The sequence below is a fragment of the Poecilia reticulata genome, chromosome 3 (genome assembly GCF_904066995.2).
Source record: "Poecilia reticulata chromosome 3, P_reticulata-male-v2, whole genome shotgun sequence".
Classification (NCBI taxonomy): Eukaryota; Metazoa; Chordata; class Actinopteri; order Cyprinodontiformes; family Poeciliidae; genus Poecilia; species Poecilia reticulata.
This window is the reverse complement of record NC_088832.1, coordinates 25,610,564-25,633,060: the sequence shown is the minus strand read 5'-3', so window position 1 is coordinate 25,633,060 and position 22,497 is coordinate 25,610,564. Positions and strand designations below refer to the sequence as shown.

General features: G+C 40.0%; 1 protein-coding gene and 1 long non-coding RNA gene across 4 annotated transcripts in view; both read right to left on the bottom strand.

The window, feature by feature from the left end:
- Positions 1-855: 855 nt before the first annotated feature.
- Positions 856-22,497, bottom strand: part of LOC103462591 (transmembrane protein 266-like) — a 58,370-nt gene continuing 36,728 nt past the window's right edge. For 2 of the 3 annotated variants that reach the window (XM_081605335.1, XM_081605336.1), the window contains 8 exons: positions 12,915-13,069; positions 12,209-12,282; positions 11,299-11,355; positions 10,620-10,758; positions 7,554-7,669; positions 6,443-6,638; positions 3,000-3,062; positions 856-2,453 (listed from right to left, as the gene is read on the bottom strand). In XM_081605335.1, coding sequence (XP_081461461.1) covers positions 1,819-2,453; positions 3,000-3,062; positions 6,443-6,638; positions 7,554-7,669; positions 10,620-10,758; positions 11,299-11,355; positions 12,209-12,282; positions 12,915-13,069 — 1,435 coding nt within the window. In that variant the 3' untranslated portion in view covers positions 856-1,818. Of the gene's footprint in view, positions 2,454-2,999; positions 3,063-6,442; positions 6,639-7,553; positions 7,670-10,619; positions 10,759-11,298; positions 11,356-12,208; positions 12,283-12,914; positions 13,070-13,253; positions 22,391-22,497 lie in introns of those variants that run through there. The other variant, XM_081605337.1, reaches the window with a different exon arrangement.
- Positions 8,344-10,613, bottom strand: LOC145551143 (uncharacterized). Its single transcript, XR_014086965.1, has 2 exons — positions 10,400-10,613; positions 8,344-10,312 (listed from the first exon to the last, which is right to left on the bottom strand). It is a non-coding gene; the product is annotated as an uncharacterized LOC145551143 (long non-coding RNA).

Sequence of the window (22,497 nt, the reverse complement as noted above, 5' to 3'; positions counted from 1 at the left end):
AATTTTAACCAAATTTAAAATATAATGGCAGCTTTTTATACTTCTGTATATCAGTAATGTAAGGCCACCAATGTTAAAAGCTTAAAACCAATTGAAAAACATTTTTATTCTAAAACATAACATGCTTTGGATGTTTATGCAATCATGGGTGAAGACTGCTGACGTGACAGTTGTTTAGCAGGCAGTCTGGCTGTTAACAGAGTCCTGTGTGTTAGAGTGCTAATGGAAAATTGAGTGGAAGGAAAAATTCAGTCTACTTCAAAAACCAGCAAGGACATGAGCTACGTCATGTTCCTTTTGTTTAAGCCACTCCTGAAACATCTGTCCACTGGAATTAATGAAGCTATCTCAATCTTTATTTCTGCATTTATAAGAATTTTATTGGACCATTTTTATGAGAAATTGAATTTGGGGTTTTCATTGGCTGTAAGTAATAATCCTGGAAATGAACAGTAAAGAAAATTTCGAACATTTATTAAAATATATCTGTAGATATTAAGAATTAAAAAAAAAAAAATCTCTGGATACTTGTAAACATGTGACAAGCAAAACGGTACAGCAGTTTATCTTCTGAATTAATGATATGAGACGATAATTAAGGAGAAGATGATTCTTGTCACAGCTCTGTCCCATTGGCTTCACCAATTAGGCGCTGTTGTGACAGGTCTAATGTTAATAACCTTAAATAATTTAGCAATTTTAGAACCGCATGCTATAAAGAAGATGATGCTGAGAGGCTGTGTGTGTGTGTGTGTGCGTGCGTGCGTGCGTGTGTGTGTGTGTGTGTGTGTGTGTGGTGCGGTGCAGTGTTGAGTGTCTGCGGATTTCCAGTAGTCAGACAGATCTAAGAGCAGATAAGGAAATAAGAACTTTTATTTCTGTTGCTGTTTTCCTTCAAAGAACAACACCTGCAATTGGCAACAACTTTGTTTGTATCAAGGTTACAAAAGTGTCAGTAAACGTTAAAGTGCAAAGAATTTGATCGCCATTTCTGGTACGTCTCGTTTAAAGGTTCATGCTACAAGCACTCTGGTCTAGTTTCGCGTGAAGAGACCGTTCAGGTGACTTTTTGTTTCGTTCCTCCCTCGCTAAGGTTTCTGCGAAGACAAAAAAATGCCAACGAGACAGCTTTCATTCCTTGTCCATGGGTTCAAAAATCAAACAAATGGAAAGCAAAAAGTCAAAGGCAAAAACAATTGGCTGTTTGAAAAGTCCATCCTGTCTTGCATACCCTGTAACTGTTTGAACAGACAACAGCTTGAGCAACATTTACAATTAATAGTACAAACAAAAAAAGACAAAAAAGTAAAAGAAAAAATAGAAAACATTTGTTCAACTGCTTGAGATGTTTTTTTTTGTTCAGTATAGGCTTGAGTGACCCTTTGCTGGTTTTAATTCTTGTGAAGTTCAGTGCATTTCTGACCTCTGCAAAGTGAGAATTCCTGATAACGAATGTGTCCAAGAACACATTAGATTCCCTGTGACCAGGATATTTTAGGCTCTGTTGTGCTATACCTGGGTACTTTTTTTTTTTAATTAAAAAAAATCTTTAAAAGAAAACTGATGAGACTGAGTAGACTTACAAAGGGCCTTGACGGAAAACTCTTTTTTTTTTTTTTTTTTATTATTATTTCGAAGAAAGATCAGAGTTAGTCAGAAGCTGCAACTCAAGCTCAGTTTGAATAGGCTTTAAAAAGCAAAAGATAAAACCCATTTTTTTGACTCTTTTGCGGCTCCTCAAGAGGATCGTCGACGTGTGCCAAACAGGATGGCAGTAAAAAGTAAACGAAAAGCTTCTGTTTTCTGTGTAAATGTAGCTTAAGTGTCAGGCATGTGCCCCAGAGGTGAGTCGGCCGGGCCCAGCAGTCTGTACTTCTCCTCCAGGGACGGCTCAGTGGTGCTGCCCTGCAGGTGGATCAGTGGCTTGGTCTGCAGCAGGACGCACCCTCTGCCCCGGCCTCGCCTCTCCTCCTGGTTCCTGCGGTTGAACAGGTTTATTCTGTTGTCCAGCTCGGGGCTGCCTTTTTCCGAGCCGGTGGGGCTGGGAAGCTTAAGGTTGATGGGATCCACCGCAAGGCCCTTCTGAGCGAGGCAAGAGTCTTCTGAGAGGGAGGACAGCAGCTCCTGCACCACGGCGCTGGGGTCCCTGCAGGGGTCCCGGCCCGAGAAGGAAGCGGGGCAGCATCGATGCGAGCTCAGGCCGGCGTCCGGCGCCGAGCTGCTGCTGCAGTCTGTCAGCGACAAACCCGGGGTGTGGCTGCTCAGGCTGGGAGGCCGGACCGTCAGGCTGCCGCTGGACTGTGATATGCTGGTGGAAGCGTTGCTCACAGCGCTGCCGACCCGCTGCATGGCGAGCTTCGGATTGGGCTGGATGGAGTTGGTGCTGTTAGGAAGGTGGACGTCAATGGCTGCCGTGGTGATGACCCGGGCCCCTGCGCCGGACGCTCCAGCATCTTGATAAAGATTTAGAGAAAAAAAAAAAAAAGAAACGTATAGATGAAGAAATTATTGTATTTAAAAATTATTTAACCAGTTAATTTTAAAACTTTATAAAGCGCATCACAATCTGCTGGATTTCCTTAGATGGAAACTTTTCGAGCTATTTTGAATAACTAATTGAGCACACTGTACTAACCTGATAAATCGGACCAATTGGAATGTGATTGAATTGAAAAGATTTTTTGTAAAGTGCCTTGAGACGACGTTGTTGTGAATTAGCGCTATGTAAGCAAACTGAATTGACTTGAAACCCTGAACTTTGCTTCTCTCTTTTTTTGTGTGTCTTTCATCTGCAAAGCAGTAAAACGTATTTTATTTAGCAAACTTTATTAATGTAGCACCTTTCACAGATCTAAATCCACACGGTGCTTTACAATGTCTGAGAGAGATGCAGAACTGTTCAAACACATAAAACGCAAACTCAGATTTTCATTAAACATTTTGAAAAGAAGACAGGGTGCTGCATGAGAACTAATATGTCTTTTGTAATAGTCACTCACCGCCGCTGGCCTCGCTGTAGTATTGGCTAATGTAGTTGTTCATGTCATCGCGCACCACTGCATCTGAGTTAAAGAAATGGACATGGAGAAACAAATGACTTTATTACGATCTCATAGTGGCATCGATTCCTTCTTTCCTCCTTCACAGCTTCCTACTGGACCAGAATAACACAACCACTCAATGGGAGTAAAATATGACTTAAAGATATTTTCACTCACACATTCCCAGCACTTACCAGATGTAGTTTAATGCACCGTAGTTCTAAAAACTGTTAGCATCTCTGTGGTGTACAGTGAACTGTAATCTTGGTGTAACATTACAAAACTTATGCAAAGCATTAAACATTTACGTTTTTGATCATTTTCACGGTTTTCCGTCAACGCGTCAGGTCTATTTCAGTAATCACAGCACAAACAAGTGCAATTGGCATTTATATCTTATGTTTACAACACAATATTGACAGGGAGGATTGTGCCCCAGGCCACAGATGCTTTATAGACAGGCGGTCAGGATCATGCACATGCTGCTGCTAGGTACATTAGCTGCACCTTAGTGCGCCATGAATAAACTGGGACACATCGGGGTGGGGTAGGGGCTGGGAGACCAGAAGCTCTTTGTTCAAGCGCTGATCCCTCCAGCCTAGCTGGCCTCTGCATGCATGGCAAACGGCTGACATCCGCTGTGCTCTTCTGCTCGCTTGATTGGTCTTGAGCTCACTGTCCGCTGGCTGAGTGCGAAGCCAGAGTACCCTGAGTGCTAGCCGCTGTCCCCCGGGACATGCAGCAGACTCTGATGGATAGTTTCATTTATTTTTCTGTCTAAAATATTAATCCCTGAGCCACCCCTGGAGAGGAAGCATTGCAGTCACTAAAACAAGACTGAGACAATCACTCTACAATTAATAAAGCATGAGAGAAGAAAAAAAAAAAAAAAAGAATGAGCTATCCGGCATACATAAAAAGGTTTTCCTCTTCTGTCTGTGACACTCAGCTTACCAGGCTGTCATACGATGGTGGCACCAGAGAACTGGCAGTGCCAGGTCTGCTGAGTTTAAGTCTAAACTGTGAATTTCAATGTTAAGGCAATTGTTCTCTAAAGGTAACGAGAAGGGACAGATGCTGCAGCCAGAAACGCGGCGCCTTTTATTAGTCCATAGAAGTTTATATGTAAGCTTGTTTAAAACATCAATAGTTGTATTATTGTGTATTTTGTAGGGCTTTGTCATACAGATACAGGCACATACCTCTAAAAAAAGAATATCATTAAGAGGTCCATTTATTTCTGATTTCAAATTCCAAAAGTGTAACTCATTAAGTGCACACAGAGTGATTGTTTTCTGGGGGGTTTTCTGCAAATCCCAAAGTAAATTAATTCCTAAGCACTTTTTTTCTGTTCAATTTCATTTTATCAATCGTCGTCTGCACTTCGCACCTGGTGAATCTTCCTCAAACTCTGCATGGCCTCTGCTTGTTTTCTGAGGAAATAATTGATTCAATTCAGCTTCTGTTTAATTCTCTGTATTTAAACAGCTATAACTACTGAGGCAATAAATGACAAAGCAAACCAGATCTAGTTGAAATACATAAGTGCATAGTAAATCCAATCTGACAGAGTCAAAGTAATCAGAAATAAAGTCTTGAAATATGTGTGCATTAGACTACATTAGTTTATTTTTTGTAAATTTCCCATCGATGATATTCTGATTCATTGAGGTGTTTTTGTGGGCAGTTCTCTCCCTTTGCTAAGGAGTTCACCTGCGGGAAAATACAAACTAAATTAACTTTATTAGTTCACATATCCTAATTTAACGAGCCACTGACTGTTGTTAATTCGTGTCTCAAAGGACATTTCTTATTCCAGTGAGATATTAAACAATGTGGTCATGATGTAACAATGATCATTACCACAAAAGGAAATTTGGTACCAAACTGTCTAAATCAACATGGTTTTGTACTTTCAGGCGCTTAACAACGAATCCGCTGCGGGAGCCGCTGATTTGGTGAGATTCCCTGGTATTTTGGTGGCACCCTGCAGGTCAAACAGGCGGAGCTGTTGAGGAATACAAATAAATTTAACTGGATTTGAGTTCATCTGACTTGATTTTAGCCTCTGTGGCCTCAGTGCTTGTCCCAGTGACCATGTTTCTGCAAAAAGCCTCGCTTGTTTCTCTCAGCCAGATTTCCCACTATGCCCTCGGGGTAAAATTGTGGTCACCGTGGAGCCTCCTTCAGCGCCTGTCGTGGTTTGCAGGTGGGGGGCGCTGCTGCTGACGGGAGCCCACTCGCTCCAAAACAAGGCCCAATGCGCAGAGCACTCTGTACCTGAACTGGCCCAAGTGATGTGTCCTGGCTCGGCTCGGCCGGTCATAATGGGTCAGTGAGACAGATGGTTAGGGCGTGACGAAGCCCCGGCAGTGTGACAACAATGTTGGAGAGCATGCTTGTTTTTTCCACACGTATTCTCCGGATCCTAAAAGCTTTTTTGCCCTCACATTAATCCCAGAATGCCTGCAGTCTGATGGCGGTTGTGTGTAAGCATGAAGGGGCTAAGAGTTTGGCCTCCAAGCTGCTCCAGGGCTACTGCTCCAGATTAACTGTACACAACTCCAGCACCCCGTTCACCCGATGTTACCTCATTACAGCCTTTTTGTTTCACATATTTATGTACGTACTTTATGCTGCAGCTCTCTGATGGGTCTGTCTTTATTTTTTCAAAAGCAAAAACTGTACCTGGTTTGGTACGTGTTGAAATCGGCATTTTAGGAGTTTTGATTAATTTCAGTTCACCCGGTGTAAGATCTTCCCAGTCTGGTTTCAATGATCCATAACACTTTTATAAAAATATGTTGCTTTTACATATTTGTTAAAACTGTCACCACATCACGACAATGTAAAATGAGACAAATAACCTGTGAAAAAAAATCAAACTCCCACCGCCTTCTCCCAGCTGCTATTGCTGTCTGAAAACATGCACCACTTTCAGCCAAAAACAACCAATCATAGCCAGGAGGTGGGTCTTAGTGCTGTTAATTAAGCTTGTTAACGTGCTGCTAAATGTGCTAATGGCTGGGAAACAACTTACCAGTAAAGAAAAAAATGTTTATCTGCTGTCATCAATGACCATGCTAACTAGCTTGAGCATTCACGGGGTTGTGAAGCAGATGTAGCGCAGCAGAGGCTGTGAGTATGATTAACATCACTGAGACCCTCCTCTTCGCTCTGATTAGTTGTTTTTTAGTGGGAATTGTGCATTTTTGTAGTCTGAAATAGCAGCACTGGGAGGAGGAAGAGAAGCTTGATTTTTTTCACAGATTATCTGTTTCATACCATACTGTTACAACAAAGAGACAGTTTTAATAATTATGGGGAAAAAACACATATTTTTGTAAAAGGTACATTCAGCTTTGACTCGGACCTTACATGCGTAGCTTCCAGAGTCGAACCTGTATTAGCGTGTGGCTCCCTGGGGTTTCTCTGCCCGCCCTCGTCATCGGACTCCCCAGGGGTCAAACCTTCCACGACCTGGAAGCTCCTGCCCTGTTTGCCCCACGCATGGTGGATCTGCATGGCTGCTTCGCGCTCAGCTGTGAGGTCCAGGTCCTGCTGAGCCAGATGTGCCCGCAGCTGTCGGATCTCAAACTGGAAATGATACAAGATGTGCAAGGATGACTATAAAGTGAGAAAGAGGAAGGTTTAGAATAAGATTTGGGGCATTTTTGAACAAACGGAGAATCATGAGGGGGCTGACAGGAATAGAAAACATTAAGAAAAAAAAAATAAAGAGATAAAAAAGTAAGGGAGGAAAGAGAGAAGATGAGGAAAAAAGCTTACTGAGGATGAAAATACTTAACCATACAGACAGATTGATTTAGATCGCTAGAAATGACATCAGCGATATGACATCAGCCTTTTGTTAAAGTCCAATCAAAAACCCAAGTATGTGCAAAATTACGTTGCTCGTTGGAATGCACACAAGCTTTTAAATGACATTTGTGATTGTCTTGATTTTCCAGCACAGCTCATCTGTTTGGTTTCAGCTCTGAGAGACGGAGATGAAATCTACCGGCAGTCTCAACTTGTTTGTGAGTTACTGCTGCCCTCTGGTGGTGGAAGGCCGTGAAGCCCATAAACATGAGGCGACAATAAGTGGCGCCACCAAGAGGTTTTATTGATTTGTTTGTTTGCTTGCTTGCTTTTCAGTTCTCATGCAATTATTGCCTTCTGTGTGCCACAAATATGCGACCCTCCCTCACTAATCCCTCAACCGCTCCAAAAAACGATGGAAATGCACCATCATTTTTTGAAGTATTGTAAAGGTTTTCTATGGTTTTTGCGCATCACTGAACATTGCTCGTGAGCAGAAACAACTTTTAACAACATGACCCATCATCTTGTTTGACAAAACAACCTTTTCTGTCAAAACATTGCAGAACGTAAAGCAGAATCAACCTCAAAGACAGTTTCTGAGCTCATATGTACATACAGACCACTACATTTGTGCACAAGTGTCAAAAAAAACTGCCTCCGACGGGTTTTTTCTGGACGTGGACTTACAGCCTGCTCCTGACAGATCTGAGTGAGACGCTCCAGCTGCTCTTCCCTCACAGCCTTCGTCTTCTCACACTGCTGGATCTCCAGTTCCATCTCAACTTTGACTTGCAGGACATACGCTAAAAATGGAGAAGGAGAATTTAAGAATTTAAACAGCCTAACATGTGGAGACTGGTTTTTGATGCACAGCATTTAGAGACATCAGTTACTTTTTCATAAAAGTCCTGTACCTTATCAGGACTAATTAAAAGTCAGAGGTCAGTGTGGCTGGACAATTAGCCCTTCACTCCCAAGATGTCCATCATCACATAGGCTACCACCAGGGTTTCATAGTAACATTATAACCTCACTGAATGAATAAACCAAGGTGCTAAAAAAGAAAAGAGCTTCTCATTTGCCCTGACATAAAGTTTATTTTAAGCTTAAATACATTTTAAGTACACTCTTATAAATAAAGTATTATAAGTGACAAGAGTCACAAAAATCCATATGGACATATGTTTGCCAACAGTTTCATGTTTGATGCAAATAAATCAGGCTCAACTTTTTGTTTGATGTGTAAAAAGAAATCTGAAAAATAAAATAAAAGACGTGGATTTTGTCAGTCAAATGTGTGAGGGCTCATTTGAAGCCATATCAGCCCACAAACACCTGGACAGAAGCTTTATGTTTGTGTCTGATTCTAGTCAAAATTGAATTATAACCACTAGTTTCAATTTACTTAATTGAGATTGTATGCAAGACTAAAACAAAGTAGCAAAAAACTATGAAAAAGGAGGAAAATAATCAATGGTTTATTTTTTTTTATTTTTTATAAATAAAACACGTTGAAGTGTAGCAGGCATATTTAAAAAGCTCTCTTTAGTCTAACACCACTGAGAAAAATCAGATGTGACCAAATACCTTCTGAAATCATCCAGTTGGTGAACAGAGTTCATCTGTGTGTGAAGTTGTTGTTGACAAAATGTGAAAAAGATCAAGGAGTAGCGATAGCTATGGAAGGCAAAAAGTATAAACTCATACCAACTACCATATCTGTTTATTTATGGGGTGATTCTGATCTGCTAAAACAAACGTGATGAGAATAAATGTGGATACCTGTTGGCGTCCCAGTTCCACACCTTCCTGTTTTCACAGTTGTAACTTATCCGCACGACATCAGACATGGCAACGTTATGTATTCTGACTTGAAACGTTAAACCCAGCAACTTACAATTGAGCTCAGGTCTTTTTAATCTGCTGGTTCCTGCTTTTCAAGTATGCTGGCATGAAAATGAGCCGTTGCTTTTCTTTTCCAAAGCAAAGCTTCACAGCCAACACCACATGCTTCTTCATGCCTATTTATAGTCATGTTGGCACGCTCGCATAACAAAAGGAGGAGACGTCACAAGGGGTCAGTTCAGTCAGACTTCAAACAGGCACAGAATCTCAAGCAGAAGCTTGCTGTCTGTCTGGCCACAAAATGTGACACATATTTCTGCAGACGCATGCGTCAGAGTCAGCCGCGTGTTTATGCTGCGTTTCTGTTTGTGTGAGCGTCTGCGCGCGTGTGTGTGCGAATCTCGGCAGCGATGGCAGTTTTTGTGCGGCAGACACTTGCGAGTGTAATTTACACCACAGAGTATTCTCGTAAAAGTCAAAGAGGCCAACACATTGTCCTGCTCCGCTCTGTTAACTCGCCTCATTGGGTGTTTGACTGGATGCACAAGCCACTGAAACAAACGCCAAAATCACAGACTCCCGTCTGAAAACGTAAAACAAGACCTATCCACATTCGGTAACTAGCATAGAGCTTGTTTATAAAAAAAAGACCCAGTGCATGTTAAATATAATAATATTGCCTTTGTCAACATTATTTTAATGATGTGATTTTACTTTTACGTTCCAACCTGTGAGTAGGAGACAGAGTCTAGGCTGCAACCCTCAACCGTTAAGATGTGTAACCTCACCAAGAGAAGGAGATTCTGGATACAAGCAGCTGGATTGAGATGCTAAATGCCCTAAAGTCAGGATGAAGAACTCATCCAAAAGACTCTTTTTAGCTACAAAGTCAGCTGAGTTTTTCCACTTTTCAGTAAAAACACTACTTTGTTCTGGGCGTTTTTAGACACGCATTCTCTTCTATTTTAAGCGGGTGATATTTCCCATCTGACACAGCTAATAAATCCCAGTTGTCCAGCCGCACAGAAGTGAGTAACAGCTCGTCCCTCTGCATTTCTATTATCAGACTGCTGTCGCCTAATATGTCAAGCTACTCACTCTGATAGGAAAGACAGACCACCTGCTGTATATTTAGTAGCTTGAGCGTTTTTGTGGATTTCTGATGTGTTTTACCACTGAGTAAACAAACCAAAAAAATAAAATCACTCAGCTTGAAGTGAGCAGCAGGAAAATAGGTTTATTCCAGCTGCAGCTGTATGTTAAAACATAGAATATGTTAAAACATAGAATATGCTGCTGGCTCTGTTTCCCATTCGTAAATCTGCTTAAATTATGCATTCAAATAGTGACCTAGATAATGACTTTATCCTCATTAAAACTTTAATACCTGGATTAAAGTCATTCAAATATTGACAGCATGTAATTTACTTTATAGATATAGGAGAAACACTAAGAAAATGACAACCCCAGATGAAATAAGAACTGCAAATGTGACATGGCCATGTTACCTGTTAGCCATCCTTGATAAACATGAACATCCAGGTGTGTTTTGTGCCCAGCTGTTCCTGTATGCAGGCAGAGACCCGCTGTAAAGGTGACCTCTGAACACGGATCGAACCAAGGCGCATTAGCATAGCTGGGACAACAATTACATTCAATACACTTTCTTTGAATCTACTTAACCGTACCCTTCAAATCAATCCGAGTCAGAGTAGAGAGCAATTTACTCTGAATGATGATCAATAGTTGTACGGCCATGAACTGCAAATAATTTGTATATCGATGGGAAGAACGGGGTCATTAGGAACAAACAGCTAATTTTCTCTTGTGATCATTGTGACTTCAGAAATTATTTTTGTTTCTTTACAAGAGAAATCATTTTATGATTTGGTTTTATTTCTGCCTCACCGTCGATGATCCTCTTGACCCTCCAAATGCGCAGGGTGATGATGAGGCTGATGGCGTCCCAGGGGCTGCTGGGCCCATTGGCCACTGTGGAGGCCACCATCGGGGCCAGAGAAAGCACAATGACAGCACCATCAAACACCTGGGGATGTAAACACAGACATATTTACAATTATGACAAAAAATAAAAATAAAAGTGACTTCAGCGTTAAGCTGCATGAATAATTAGAAGTTGAATGTGATGGTAATATGTGTTGTGTGTTTGTGTGTAAGGTAGCAGGGTGTCAGGAAGAGTGACCCTAAACATAGAATCAGAACCACAATAGAATGATTTAGATAAGGATCCATTCAAAGTCCAGATGTAAATCCCATTGAGAATATGTGCATTGTGACGGTGCTTGGGTTATTTTGGAAGGTACAATGGGTGTTACAGAGTATCTGATCTATGTAGCCAGAGGACAAGCAGAGGAGTTTACAGAGAATTGGAGACCTCTGGTAAACTCTATCCAACATCAAGGAGCACAGTCCTTATTTGTGCTTGTATAGCCTTTGTGTTTGTTAGTTTTTGATGAAATAATAAAAAAAAAAACTGGGTTGGTAAAATAAAAGGAAACTGTTTTATAAAAAGGAAACACACCATTGTAATATAGGGCAAAGTTTTTGCTGGTGAACCAGTACTGACCTCCACTTTGTTTTCGATGTAATCCCAGATCCCAAGCACTACAATTCTGAAGACAGTCTGACGGAGACAAAACGACAAAGAGAAACTTTAAAGTAGAGAAGCCACAGGCAATGCTGGCATGTCTCAAAAGTCCTTTTCTTCTTCTCAGTCTTTTTGAGTTGGCATCACACCAAGCAACTTTTGTCAGATTTTGCCTGCATTCATTTCTAAATGTATGTTATTACCAAATGAAGAGGAATTATAGCTAAAAATCAAGCTAGATAATATATAAAGAAACTGGACTCGGTCAATGAGGCAAAATGAAATTGGGAGAAAAGAAAGCACCAGATGGTGACACTTACTGATTCTTCCTTAAGCTAGAGACAAAATTAAAGATGTAGCCAAATATACAAATCACTGTTGTTTCTCTGACTGATCGTTTCCATCACAATTTTTTGTCTTCTTCTTTATTTTTCACTAGACAGTAGAAATTTAATTAAAGCTGACGGACTTTGCAAAAATGACAGCTGTTTTTATGAACGAGTAAAAATGAGACAAAAAAATAGGCAGGTGATTAAATTAAATCAGATTTAGTTTCATTAATCTAAAATGACTAGACATGTCGGACAAAATAGACAATAATAAAATTCTGCCAGTGGAAAACATCAGGATATCTGATATTTTTTTGTATTTTGTACAAAATAAACATCCTGTTCAGAAATTTTGTTTTAGGTTCAACTTGGTTAAATGTCAGCATCCTGAGCCTCTTCTTTCTTCAGATAATAACTTGCTTGCACTGTTGACGACAGGCCCTTAAGCACTCTTAATGTTAGGCAAGTTTAACTATCTGAGCACAGATTACTGCATATGGACAATTTCTGCTGCAATCAAATGAAAAATAAGGTGTTACTGTGATCCAGACGGGTCTTACCTCTGAAAAGAAAAGCGACAGGATGATAAGGCTGATCCAGTGGATGATGGTGGCGAATTGAAACGCATTGGAAACTGAAGGATGAGGAATCAGGTGAAAAATATTTTAGTTGTAAAGAAGCAATCCTATTTTGACACACAACTCATGCATCCCAGAAGAAGTTTAAAATAAACGAAAAAAAAAAAAAAACTGCCGATTTAATATCTGAGAACTCATCTACTAACTTGCAGCACTGATCACACCTCACAGCCCACTACATTCTTCTCTTTGTCTTGCTGGAGTGGCAGTGGACTTAAGACCACATTACAATAGATTTAGAGAGACTGAAATCCAACAGTCTGTGCTTTAAGACTCTGGTCAGGCCTGGATGCTGGCCAGTAATCAATAGAGATATGCTGGCAGCCAGTGACAAGAGACTTTGTTCATTATCACCTCTCTGCATGAGTCTACATCACAATAATTCAACCATCCAGCTCTGCTGTGACAGACAGACCATAAACCCGAAATTGGTGACAGCGAAATGTTAATTATGAAAATAAGGGCATTCTCTTTGCTTTCTCTTTGTTTTAAATAGTGCTTTCTGAAAGATGGATGTGTGGGAAACCAGAGGTTGAGTTAAGAATGACAAATCGTGGTTAAAGTAGCAAATCTTCCCCGTAGCAAGACAGAAATGTATAGAGCAAAACGGGACAAATCAAATTCTTACACTGTAAGAGTTTGGTGTCTATGAGCAACTCCAAAGACAGAAAAAGCACCACCAGAATAACACAGGCCACCAGCACACAGTTGAAGCCAGCACTGAGCAGGCAGACCTGCCACAGAGCCACTCGACGCCCACAGCAAGGCTTCAGCCAGTTGGACCTACGAGAAATGGAAAGATGGGTGGTGGGCAAGTTAAAACTTTAAAAATATCACCAGCGTTTCACATTTTGTTTGAGCAATTTGAATACAAAACAGAGATTGTAAATCGGTCGGACACAGATTAAACATAAAAGATTACACATCATCTTAAAAAAAATAAAAAATAAAAAAAAGCAAGAATTACATATTTGCTCTTATTAGCATCCACCCATATCACCGACTTGACGTTTTAGGTGCTTTGCTTGAAGTTCCAGACATGACCAAAAGAGGGCGTCAGTTTCCAGCCATGAAAGGTGACGTTTGTTCAAATTCAGGCGAGGTTTGGGGTTGACAGTCAGAGCGAACGGTGGTCAGAGACGCCATTGACAGAGAGAGGGACAGTGAGGCTCTGTGAACCACTATTTTCACTATCAGCGCTGTGACCAGAATACCGATGGGCTTCTTTTTACGTGGCGATGAAGGAAGTCCCTGTAGGGGATAACGCTGAGAAGGAAGAGTTTTCTGCTTCACACAAATAGAGCCTCAAAACAGAAGACTGACTGCATTATACAGAAGAAGGAGAAACCGATGTGTGAATTGTTTTTTTTAAGGGAACTTGCTTTCCGATTATTATTACTATTAGACACATTATAAAAACTGAAAACAGACCAAGTTATTTTGTGATTACCGGGCACTGATAGATATGGTAATTATGCAAACATTAAATTATTAAAGTGTCTGAATCCTGTTCTGAAATAGTAGATTGTTTCCACTGACTCGTACATATCAGCTACAAGGGCCGACAGCCGGAGCCGAGAAAAACAATGCCTCTTTTCCAGCTTTCCAGCTGGAATGGAAAGTTGGCTCTGCCCACTACCTTTCCCATCTCCCCATGGTCTGGCATGGATGAGGCAGAGTTTGGCAGAGCGTTTCCCTCCTCTGATCATGTCTTCATTCCTTGGCATGGTGCTAATATGAGCTGCAATGGTGGCAAAATGGCTGCAGCCTCCGAAATGATTTTACACCACATCATGGAGGAATGTGAACATTTCACTCAGAGTAACAGTAGAACTATCAAAGCGCTTAAAAGCCACGTTTAAAGACGTCTCGGATCCTTCCAGTAATAATTTAAGTTCCAACACTTAAGTTTTGCTGCAGGGCTTAAAATGACTGGAATTAACTAAATTAATCAATCCATTAAAAAAGATTTTTACTCTTTTTTACAATAAAATATAAAGTAATAATCAAAAGTAAGAGGTAGTTGAAGACTGGGTATTTTTTTCTAAAGTAGCATAAAGACAATGTTTGGTTTGCAACCACGCAACACAATTGCAAAGTGCTCAAACTTGACTTTAGCACATCTGACATTTATTGTAGATGTTTTGTAAAATCTCTTTTTATTTTATAATAAAGAAACTATTAAAAAATACCAGTTTGCAAAAGCAGGCATTTCCATAAGTTATGGTTCAGTCAAATTTCACCGTCTGATTGAAAGCCCTTCATGGTCTTTGACTTTTATCAAGTTATTTAATGCTTCATACCACTGCTGGAAGGCAGAAAAACTACAACTATAAAACTCTGGAGGAAGAGGAAGTGATAAAAATAAAATACGGTCCCCGCAGAACTTTATAAAGGTTAGAATCTCCTCTAGCTTTGATAGATCCATTGATCACTATGAAGTACAGCAAGTAGCAACAAACAACCTAAAGCAGGGCTGTGGTATAGATCTATTTTCTGGGTTATTTTACAGAGCCTGTTTATAATATAAATCAACAGAACCATCACCACTGTGCACTGAGGCCATGGGTGAAAGATTTTTATTTCTTTTTTTCTTTTTTACTATTCTTGATTTAATCTTGAGGTTTTTCGCTTTTATTTAAAATTCTTATTATTATTTGAAGATCTCTAACTAAAGTCACTCCTGCCTGGGCTGCTAGTTAGCATTTTGATCCTAAAAAATGCTTATATTCAAATAAATGTTAGTATTACCCAGCATTTATTAGGGCTCTGAATAAATTTAAGTGTCCACTTTTAGGCCAGTTTTTCACCAAAGCATCACTAATATTGTTTTGTGAAGAGACAAATTTGTTTTTCAACTTTTCTTAGTTTCTCTTTATACAGAAAATTTGTGGCAGAATTTGTATAAAACACAACTGATGTCAATGTAGTACAAATGTTGCCATTGTCTTGTACTCAAAGGCTGTTTTGTTTCGTCTTCAATGGGCAATTACCTGAGGAGTTTTAAACATGGTGACAGCACTGTTAGAAGAGGTAAAAGAGATGAACAAAACATAGTTTTTTTGCAATGAACGATTTAGAAATTTAACACCAGTGAGAAAGACAAATTTATACTCCAACATGCGGCCAATTAAAATGATGTAAATTTGGATTTCCGCTGGTTAGCTTGGAGTAACATTTAGGTTTAGTTAAGTTGGTCTAGCTGGTTCTGTGTTTTGTGTTTATCATCCTCTCTGATCCTTCTGTAGCTTGTGAAATATCATCATCAGTTAACACTTACGACAGTAGCATGACTTTAGTGCTGCACAGCTTTTCTATCAGCTGTTTTCATCATCTGACAACCTTAAAATAGAAAAAATATCCTCCATTTGGCTGTGGTATGGCTTTTTTCCTCAGGACTTGAGATATGCTGGGATGTTGAGTATATGAGTTCAGATAATAAGCTGTACAAGAACAACTGTTTGTTTCTTTGATTTTGATCTCTTTTAAAAAAGAGAAAAAACACTCCACCATTTTACAGTCACACTTTTTTCTATACCATATTACAAAAATATTTGCTTGTCTAACTTCACACTTGTGACCTAGAAAAGTTTCTACAAGGTTTAGGAGTGTGTTCCTGGGAATATGTGACTATTCTTCCAGAAGTGTATTTGTAAGGTCAGACGCTTAAAGCCTAAATCTTAAAGCCTAAATCCTAGTCTTATTCCATTTAATCTTGAATCTAATCTTGGGATGAAGGCACGACTCTCTGCAGGCCAATCAAGTTCTTCCACAGCTTAACTTGTTCGTCCATGTCTTTGTAGACCTTCACTTTCTTGCACTGGTTTATCTGAACAAGAGGGTCCATCACCATGTTTTAGCAAATCTCCCATCTTTACCAAACATTACACTTGAAATATTGCATTTGGGCTCCTCTTGTTCTGCTGGCAACTGCCAAACCCATTCTCCAATGTTCAGATTGACTCATCCTTTAGAGTAATTGACAGAAATGTGTGATTCATCAGTCCAGATAGCACGACTACACTGCTTTGGTGTCCAGTGGCAGAGTGTTAACACCACTGCATTTAATGCTATCCATGTAAGGCTTGGGTTGCCCATAAAAAAGCCATTCCACAAAGCTGTCTACAAGCAGCTACTAAGCTAACCTGAAGGCCACATGAAGTTTGTAGCTATTAATTTTGCAAAAAGTTGGCAACCTGCATACACTGCACTTTAAAATTCACCAACCATACTATGGGATTTACGTGATTTACCACTTTCTGGTTGAATTGCAGTTGTCACCAATCACTCCCACTTCATTAAACCCTCCAATACCAGTTCACTGTGGAACATTGGGTAGCAAGGAAATGATGACTGTTGGCTTCCTATCATTTTACCTTGCTGGAATTCATTTAGCAGTTCTGAAAGCGACCTATTCTTTAACAAATGTTTGTAGAATGAAGAGGTGCTGAATTTCATATGTGGCTAAGAAACTGACTGGAGCACATGTATGTCATCATTTGGATTGATGAGCAAAAATCATTGGCAATTTACTGTACAAGAACTAATAAAACACTGACATGATTTCTGTCCTCATTTTCAGAACATCTCGCTGTTTTGTCCCTCAGACTGTCAAAATGTGTAATGTATGAATCTTGCCAGGTACAGAAAACCCCTCAAAACACAAACTGATGTGTGACCATCTGACTACAACCAAATTAAAGTCGACCTTGACTGAATACAGGACAAATGTTCCGTCAGATTACATTGCTTCAGATTAAAATAATCAAAGGTTCTCTGTGAGCTGTTCCTTGTATCTATTTAGCATACACATATGAATCTATTTAATAATATATGTCTGTGTACCTAACTGACACCGATAAATTCCCAGACATTCACAGCAAGCACTGATCCGAATACGCTTACAACAGAAGGCGGTATCCGATTTTTTTAAAATTTGAGTTGAGTAAATTTAGTGTGAATTTTAAAGGGTGACTAAATAAAAAGAATTTGCAGGGAAAAAACATACTCTCAATAAAAGAAACTTGCAATATGTAACTGAATAGTAAAGATTTTGTCTGAGGCTGGCAGAAAGCAGAATCGTTTAAAACATGAGCAGTTTGTCTCTCTACTAGATGGGCCTGCATCCGTCACTGTGGCAGAGGACTTGAGAAGATAACAGGAAGGCAGGTCAGAGTCTGAGAGAGGTTCTGCACTCTAATTAAATCAGAACAAATTGGCTCAGCCAGGTGAGAGCCCTATGCGAGAGCATTACTCGGAAAAGGAGGATTTTAGCATTCTAGTTTTTTTATTTTTTGAGTACAATAATAAGGCATGCAGCATGTTAAGAGAAATCAGCTGCATGTTTTGCAGCAGTTTTTGTTTTTACTGGCTATTCACCTCATTTCTTCATATTTTCATGCAGAAGTTTCACTAAATACATGTAGATACAAAACACACCCATTAAGTCATGTTGATGGGATCAAATTAAACCTACATTTTGCAACGCATTGCAAAATCTACCCACATATCAGGGTAGATACGTGGGTAGATATCCACATATCTACCCAATCCTTGTTTAAGGATGAATCATTAAACAAGGATTCATCCTTGTTTAAGGATGAATCCTCTTAAACAAGGATGAATCCTGCCTTATGTGACATCCTGGACCTATTTTTGTGAAGGTAGTGGGACAGCAAATTGTTTATTTATTTATTTATTTTTTTTATGCTACCAGGTTGTTATGATTTCCTTTTTAATTTGATTTTATTTGATTTCTATATTAGCTTTATTTTGTTGCGCAATCTGAGTAACACAAACAGCTTTTTTCCGTGAGAATGCAATGTTTCTTACTCTAAATGTACATAAATATGGGTGGACTTTACTCCATGAATTCCTATAATTTAAATATGGACAGTCTTTAAGGTGAGATGCTATTTGCTTGGTAGGGCTATTTTAGGAGTAGGTCTCTTCTTGCGTCTATATTCAGAATTAACAATGAACAAATTTAGTTTTGCATACATTCAGTACCCGTAAAATAGCTATGAATATACCCGACAGGTCATTGAAATACAACACAATTCATAATTCATATCAATTAATCATGCAGGTTGTAAATACTGGAAAAAGTCACAGTGCGAGTAATGTTCAAAACATTGCGCCACAGAGCCAAATTCTTCACAAAATGATGCATTGTTATTTCCGAAATACAAGTTTGGACCTTTGGCACAAAAGCTGGTAGGTGGTACACGATAGGAGGACTTGTTTTTTCCTGTTGCTTTCTACAAATTTAGATAAACCATCTGGTGTTGGTGCCTAACCATGGACTCCTTTCACATTTGGACCAGTCATACCAACAACATATGCTTCTGTCTCAGCGTCTGGCAGCCACACACCCATCACTGGGATGGGATGTGACATCACTCCGCTGCTCAGGTGTTAACTTGTAATTTCAATCAATGGCACAAGGTGGTTTAATGAGCCAATATGGCAACTTGAAAAGAAAATTAATCAAAATTACATAGTGAATATTTTGTTAATCCAAATTCCCTGTTTTCAGACAGTAAGACAGTCTTGCTGATCATAATCACTTATTGAACATTTTGAGTACAACCACAGGTTTAGTTCAGACTTACAGTTGATTTACAGAGTTTTCCATTCGACCTGACAGAACTTGAGATATTTCGTAAAGAAGAATGAGCAAAACGTCTTGTCTGTTTATCTGCAAAACTCATAAAGACAAAACCCAAAAGATTTAAATCTGTAACAGCGTCAAATGTTGGTTCTGTAATGTACTGACTAATCAGGACTGCTTAGAGTGCTAAAGCTGAGATGCTTTGAACGTGTGAAGATGAAGACGCTGGATATATTGGACAATAAATATTAATAATGAAGCTCCCAACAAAAAGGGGGAGGAAAAAAACAAAGACCACATTATTTATACCTCCCAGCCTCTAACTGTGTGCTCGACCACAAACCATGTGCTGCAAAAGTTTCATCATCTATACACACACCGCTAGGGTTCACTTGTAAACTAAGTAAGAAGTCATTTAAATAGCTGGTTCCGCAAACAAAAAGGCCCCAGATTGCTTCGCATAATGGTCCCAATAAAGTATGCAACAACAAAAAAATACAGAAGAACAAACCAAAACAAACACTCATGAAAGCTCAAGTTCAGATAAAAGCTTATTGGATGCAAAATGTCTTCAGCTGCTTGTTAAAACCTCCACAATCCAACTGGCACAAAAATAAAGACGGTGCATATCGAAGTCTGGAGGCTACTGTTTGGAAAGGCTGGTATCCTGAAACAGCTGTGGCAGCCAATGAAAGGTTCTGATTAGATTACCTCCAACAATGAGATGAGTTGATGCTACATCAATCAAGAACATAAGAGAGTAAGTATCACTTTAAAATGTGAAGGTTGAGGCCAAGATTTTGATAGCTGTGGTGCAAATTCTGTGCAACCATTGAAGTTCCAGTTTCAAGACACAAATGCAGGAACTGTGGTTCCTGAGACAAAATATGTAAGTAGGGGAAAATGTAAAGACAAGTAAGACAAGGATTGTTGGGGTTTTTTTTGTCTTCTGTTAATTATCTGGAACCAGGCGTTAGCATAGTTCAAGCAGCTCACATTCACAGATGCGGACAGGTATGTTGAGGTCTTAAGGGTTAATGGATGTAGTAATGGAGAACATGCTGAGGGCTGTTGAGCATCAGGGGGCAAGAATCTCGTAGGGCGATGCCTAATGGGAGCAGGTCAGAGAGGTATATCTGCGAAAACCAAAAACCAAAAAAACCCTTTACCAGACAAGCGATGAAAAATTAGAGAGAGAAAAAAGAAAAGAACAGAGTAAAAAACAGAAGCAGCTTGACGACTAATGGGTGTGTGGGCGGACATGAAAGTGCTGAACACAAGCCCACGCCACCTTGGTCCTTCCAGGGTTTTTGCTAGACAGGAAGATGGATGGGCCCAACTCTAATAATAACTACACTCCACTTACCATGGCGCCAAAACTGCTAACACTGCAGCTGCCCCCTGATGCTACCTAAAACAACCACCTCCCACAATGTCGCCCACTTTGCTCCTGATGGGAACATTCTGTTTGGCAACACAGCGGTCGTGTGCTGGAAATCTCCAAACCATCAACTCTTTTACCCGCTAAATGAAATAAATCTGGACGACACAGGTTGCTTTCTCGGATCTAGCGTTGTGTGGTGCTGACAAGTCCGTACAACTGAATACAAGTCAGTGTGAGTCTGGGTACTTGCTTAAAGAAGCCAGGACAGAATATGACAGAATATAAGTAGAAGCGTGGATACGGAGACAATCTGAAAAAAAACAAAACAAAATACAAAACACACAGAGGTGGTGAAAAAAAAAGCTTTTTTTTTAAATATGCAGAGGCATCAGTAAGGGAGTACCATTGTTCCTAATGAGGTGTGACAGCCCAGTATAAACTGGAATATGAAGTGAACCATGATTACAGAGGATTAGATAACAACCACTACGCAGCGCAGTTAGAAAGCTTTTTAGGCCTGGCCTTGTTTTCTGCCTCTCTTTCTCTGTGTGTAAATCCTCAGAGTGCCGCATTTCTGCTCACGCATAAAAATATACACGTGTGGAGGAGAGACGGGGGGAGGACGAGAAAAACGGGTTGCATATGAGTGACTCCTCTGCCACTACAAGGAGCGAGGGCAGCAAATACACTGGAGATAGCCGTAAGGTCAGCTCTGCCTTCGCAGCGTTACAGGCCATGATATGCAAACATGCCTGACAGAAGGTGCTTCATCACACAGCAGCAGCTTGAAGTCCTTTCTCTTGATTAATCCTCCCTGCTTGCTCCCTTCTTACAAACCATGATGCCAATTATGCAAAAAAAAAACAACTGCTGCAGTTCCTCTTTATGTTACTATTTAGGGACTAAGCACTAAAATTGAATGGTTTCACAACTTTAAAATAACCGACACAGTTTCTAAAATAAACTAAAAAGACAAAACGCGTCAGTTAAATCTGCTTTTTTTTTGGCATATACCTTTTCTTCAGAGTGGTTAAATGAGAAAACCTGCTGACAGCAGCTTATTCCCAAACTACCACTGAAAATAATTCCCACCTGTCACCCAATGAGCCATCACTGAGTTGATGAAACACCTGTACTGCGTTTGTGACACTCACTTTCAGAGCTATCATCATGCCTCACCATTCTTGTGATGCTTTTGCCTTTGCCTCATCGAGCCAATGAGCCAGTGGTTGAGTATGTGTATGTTCAGAGGTGGAGGCAGATGGATGCCAGCAATGAATGGGGCAATCCACTTTCCCAGGTGGAGTCAGCAGAACAGCCAAAACATTCCTCATCCGTATAAATGTTCATTTTCATAGCTGTGAATTGCTAACCAACTGTTGCTGTCGTTCTTCCTTTCAGCTTTCCTTCATCGCTCTGCTAGTCAATATATAGGGTTAATTATAAGGGTTAATTCCCTCTGCCCCAAAGGTGAGTTTAGCAATCCTTCACCCTGGGAGATGCACTCCAGCTTCCTCCTATTGGCATTCTGAAAGCAGGGGGCGGATCGAGAAAAATATTTATGGGGTGGCAAGAGGGTGGCAGGGATATTTTCAGGGGTGGCAGCATATGCCAGTGTGTGTGTATATATAGGGGTGAAAGTAGTTTTAAATTCTTGGGGGTACTATGACAAAGAAATATATATAAATACATATTACTTCTATGTGCTTTGGAGTTTCTGTGCTGATTATTTTTTTGCGAAGCAATAAAAGCTGGTAGCTCTTGAATTGCTACAAGATAAAGCTGTTTTTCTCTCAGCCCACTGGCTGCAATGTTGACACCTTGAGATGCCATGAGACCTAAATCCTGAACATCATGGCATGGAGTGCATCCCAGTTTTCCATGTCTGGCATATAACCATTCATTTAGCTTTTAAACTGGTTATATTGATCCTGTGTCCAGACAGTAGGCCTATAGCATCACAACCTGTTTGTTCAGAAGATCCTGCAGCTTTCACTTCTCTTCCTAACATGGTGCCTCCTCACCCTGACCTTTATAGATCCACTGTTGAAAATGAGGCTCTAACATTCACAAATGACAGTGAAATAAAATCCAGTCCAACATCTGGTTTGAGGTGATTCCTCCGGAACCTGTTGGAGGAAAAATATCCCAACTTCAGAAGATGAGCTTTAACCTAACAGAGCTCTGTGGTTCCTCCTGTCAGTATGAGAGTTG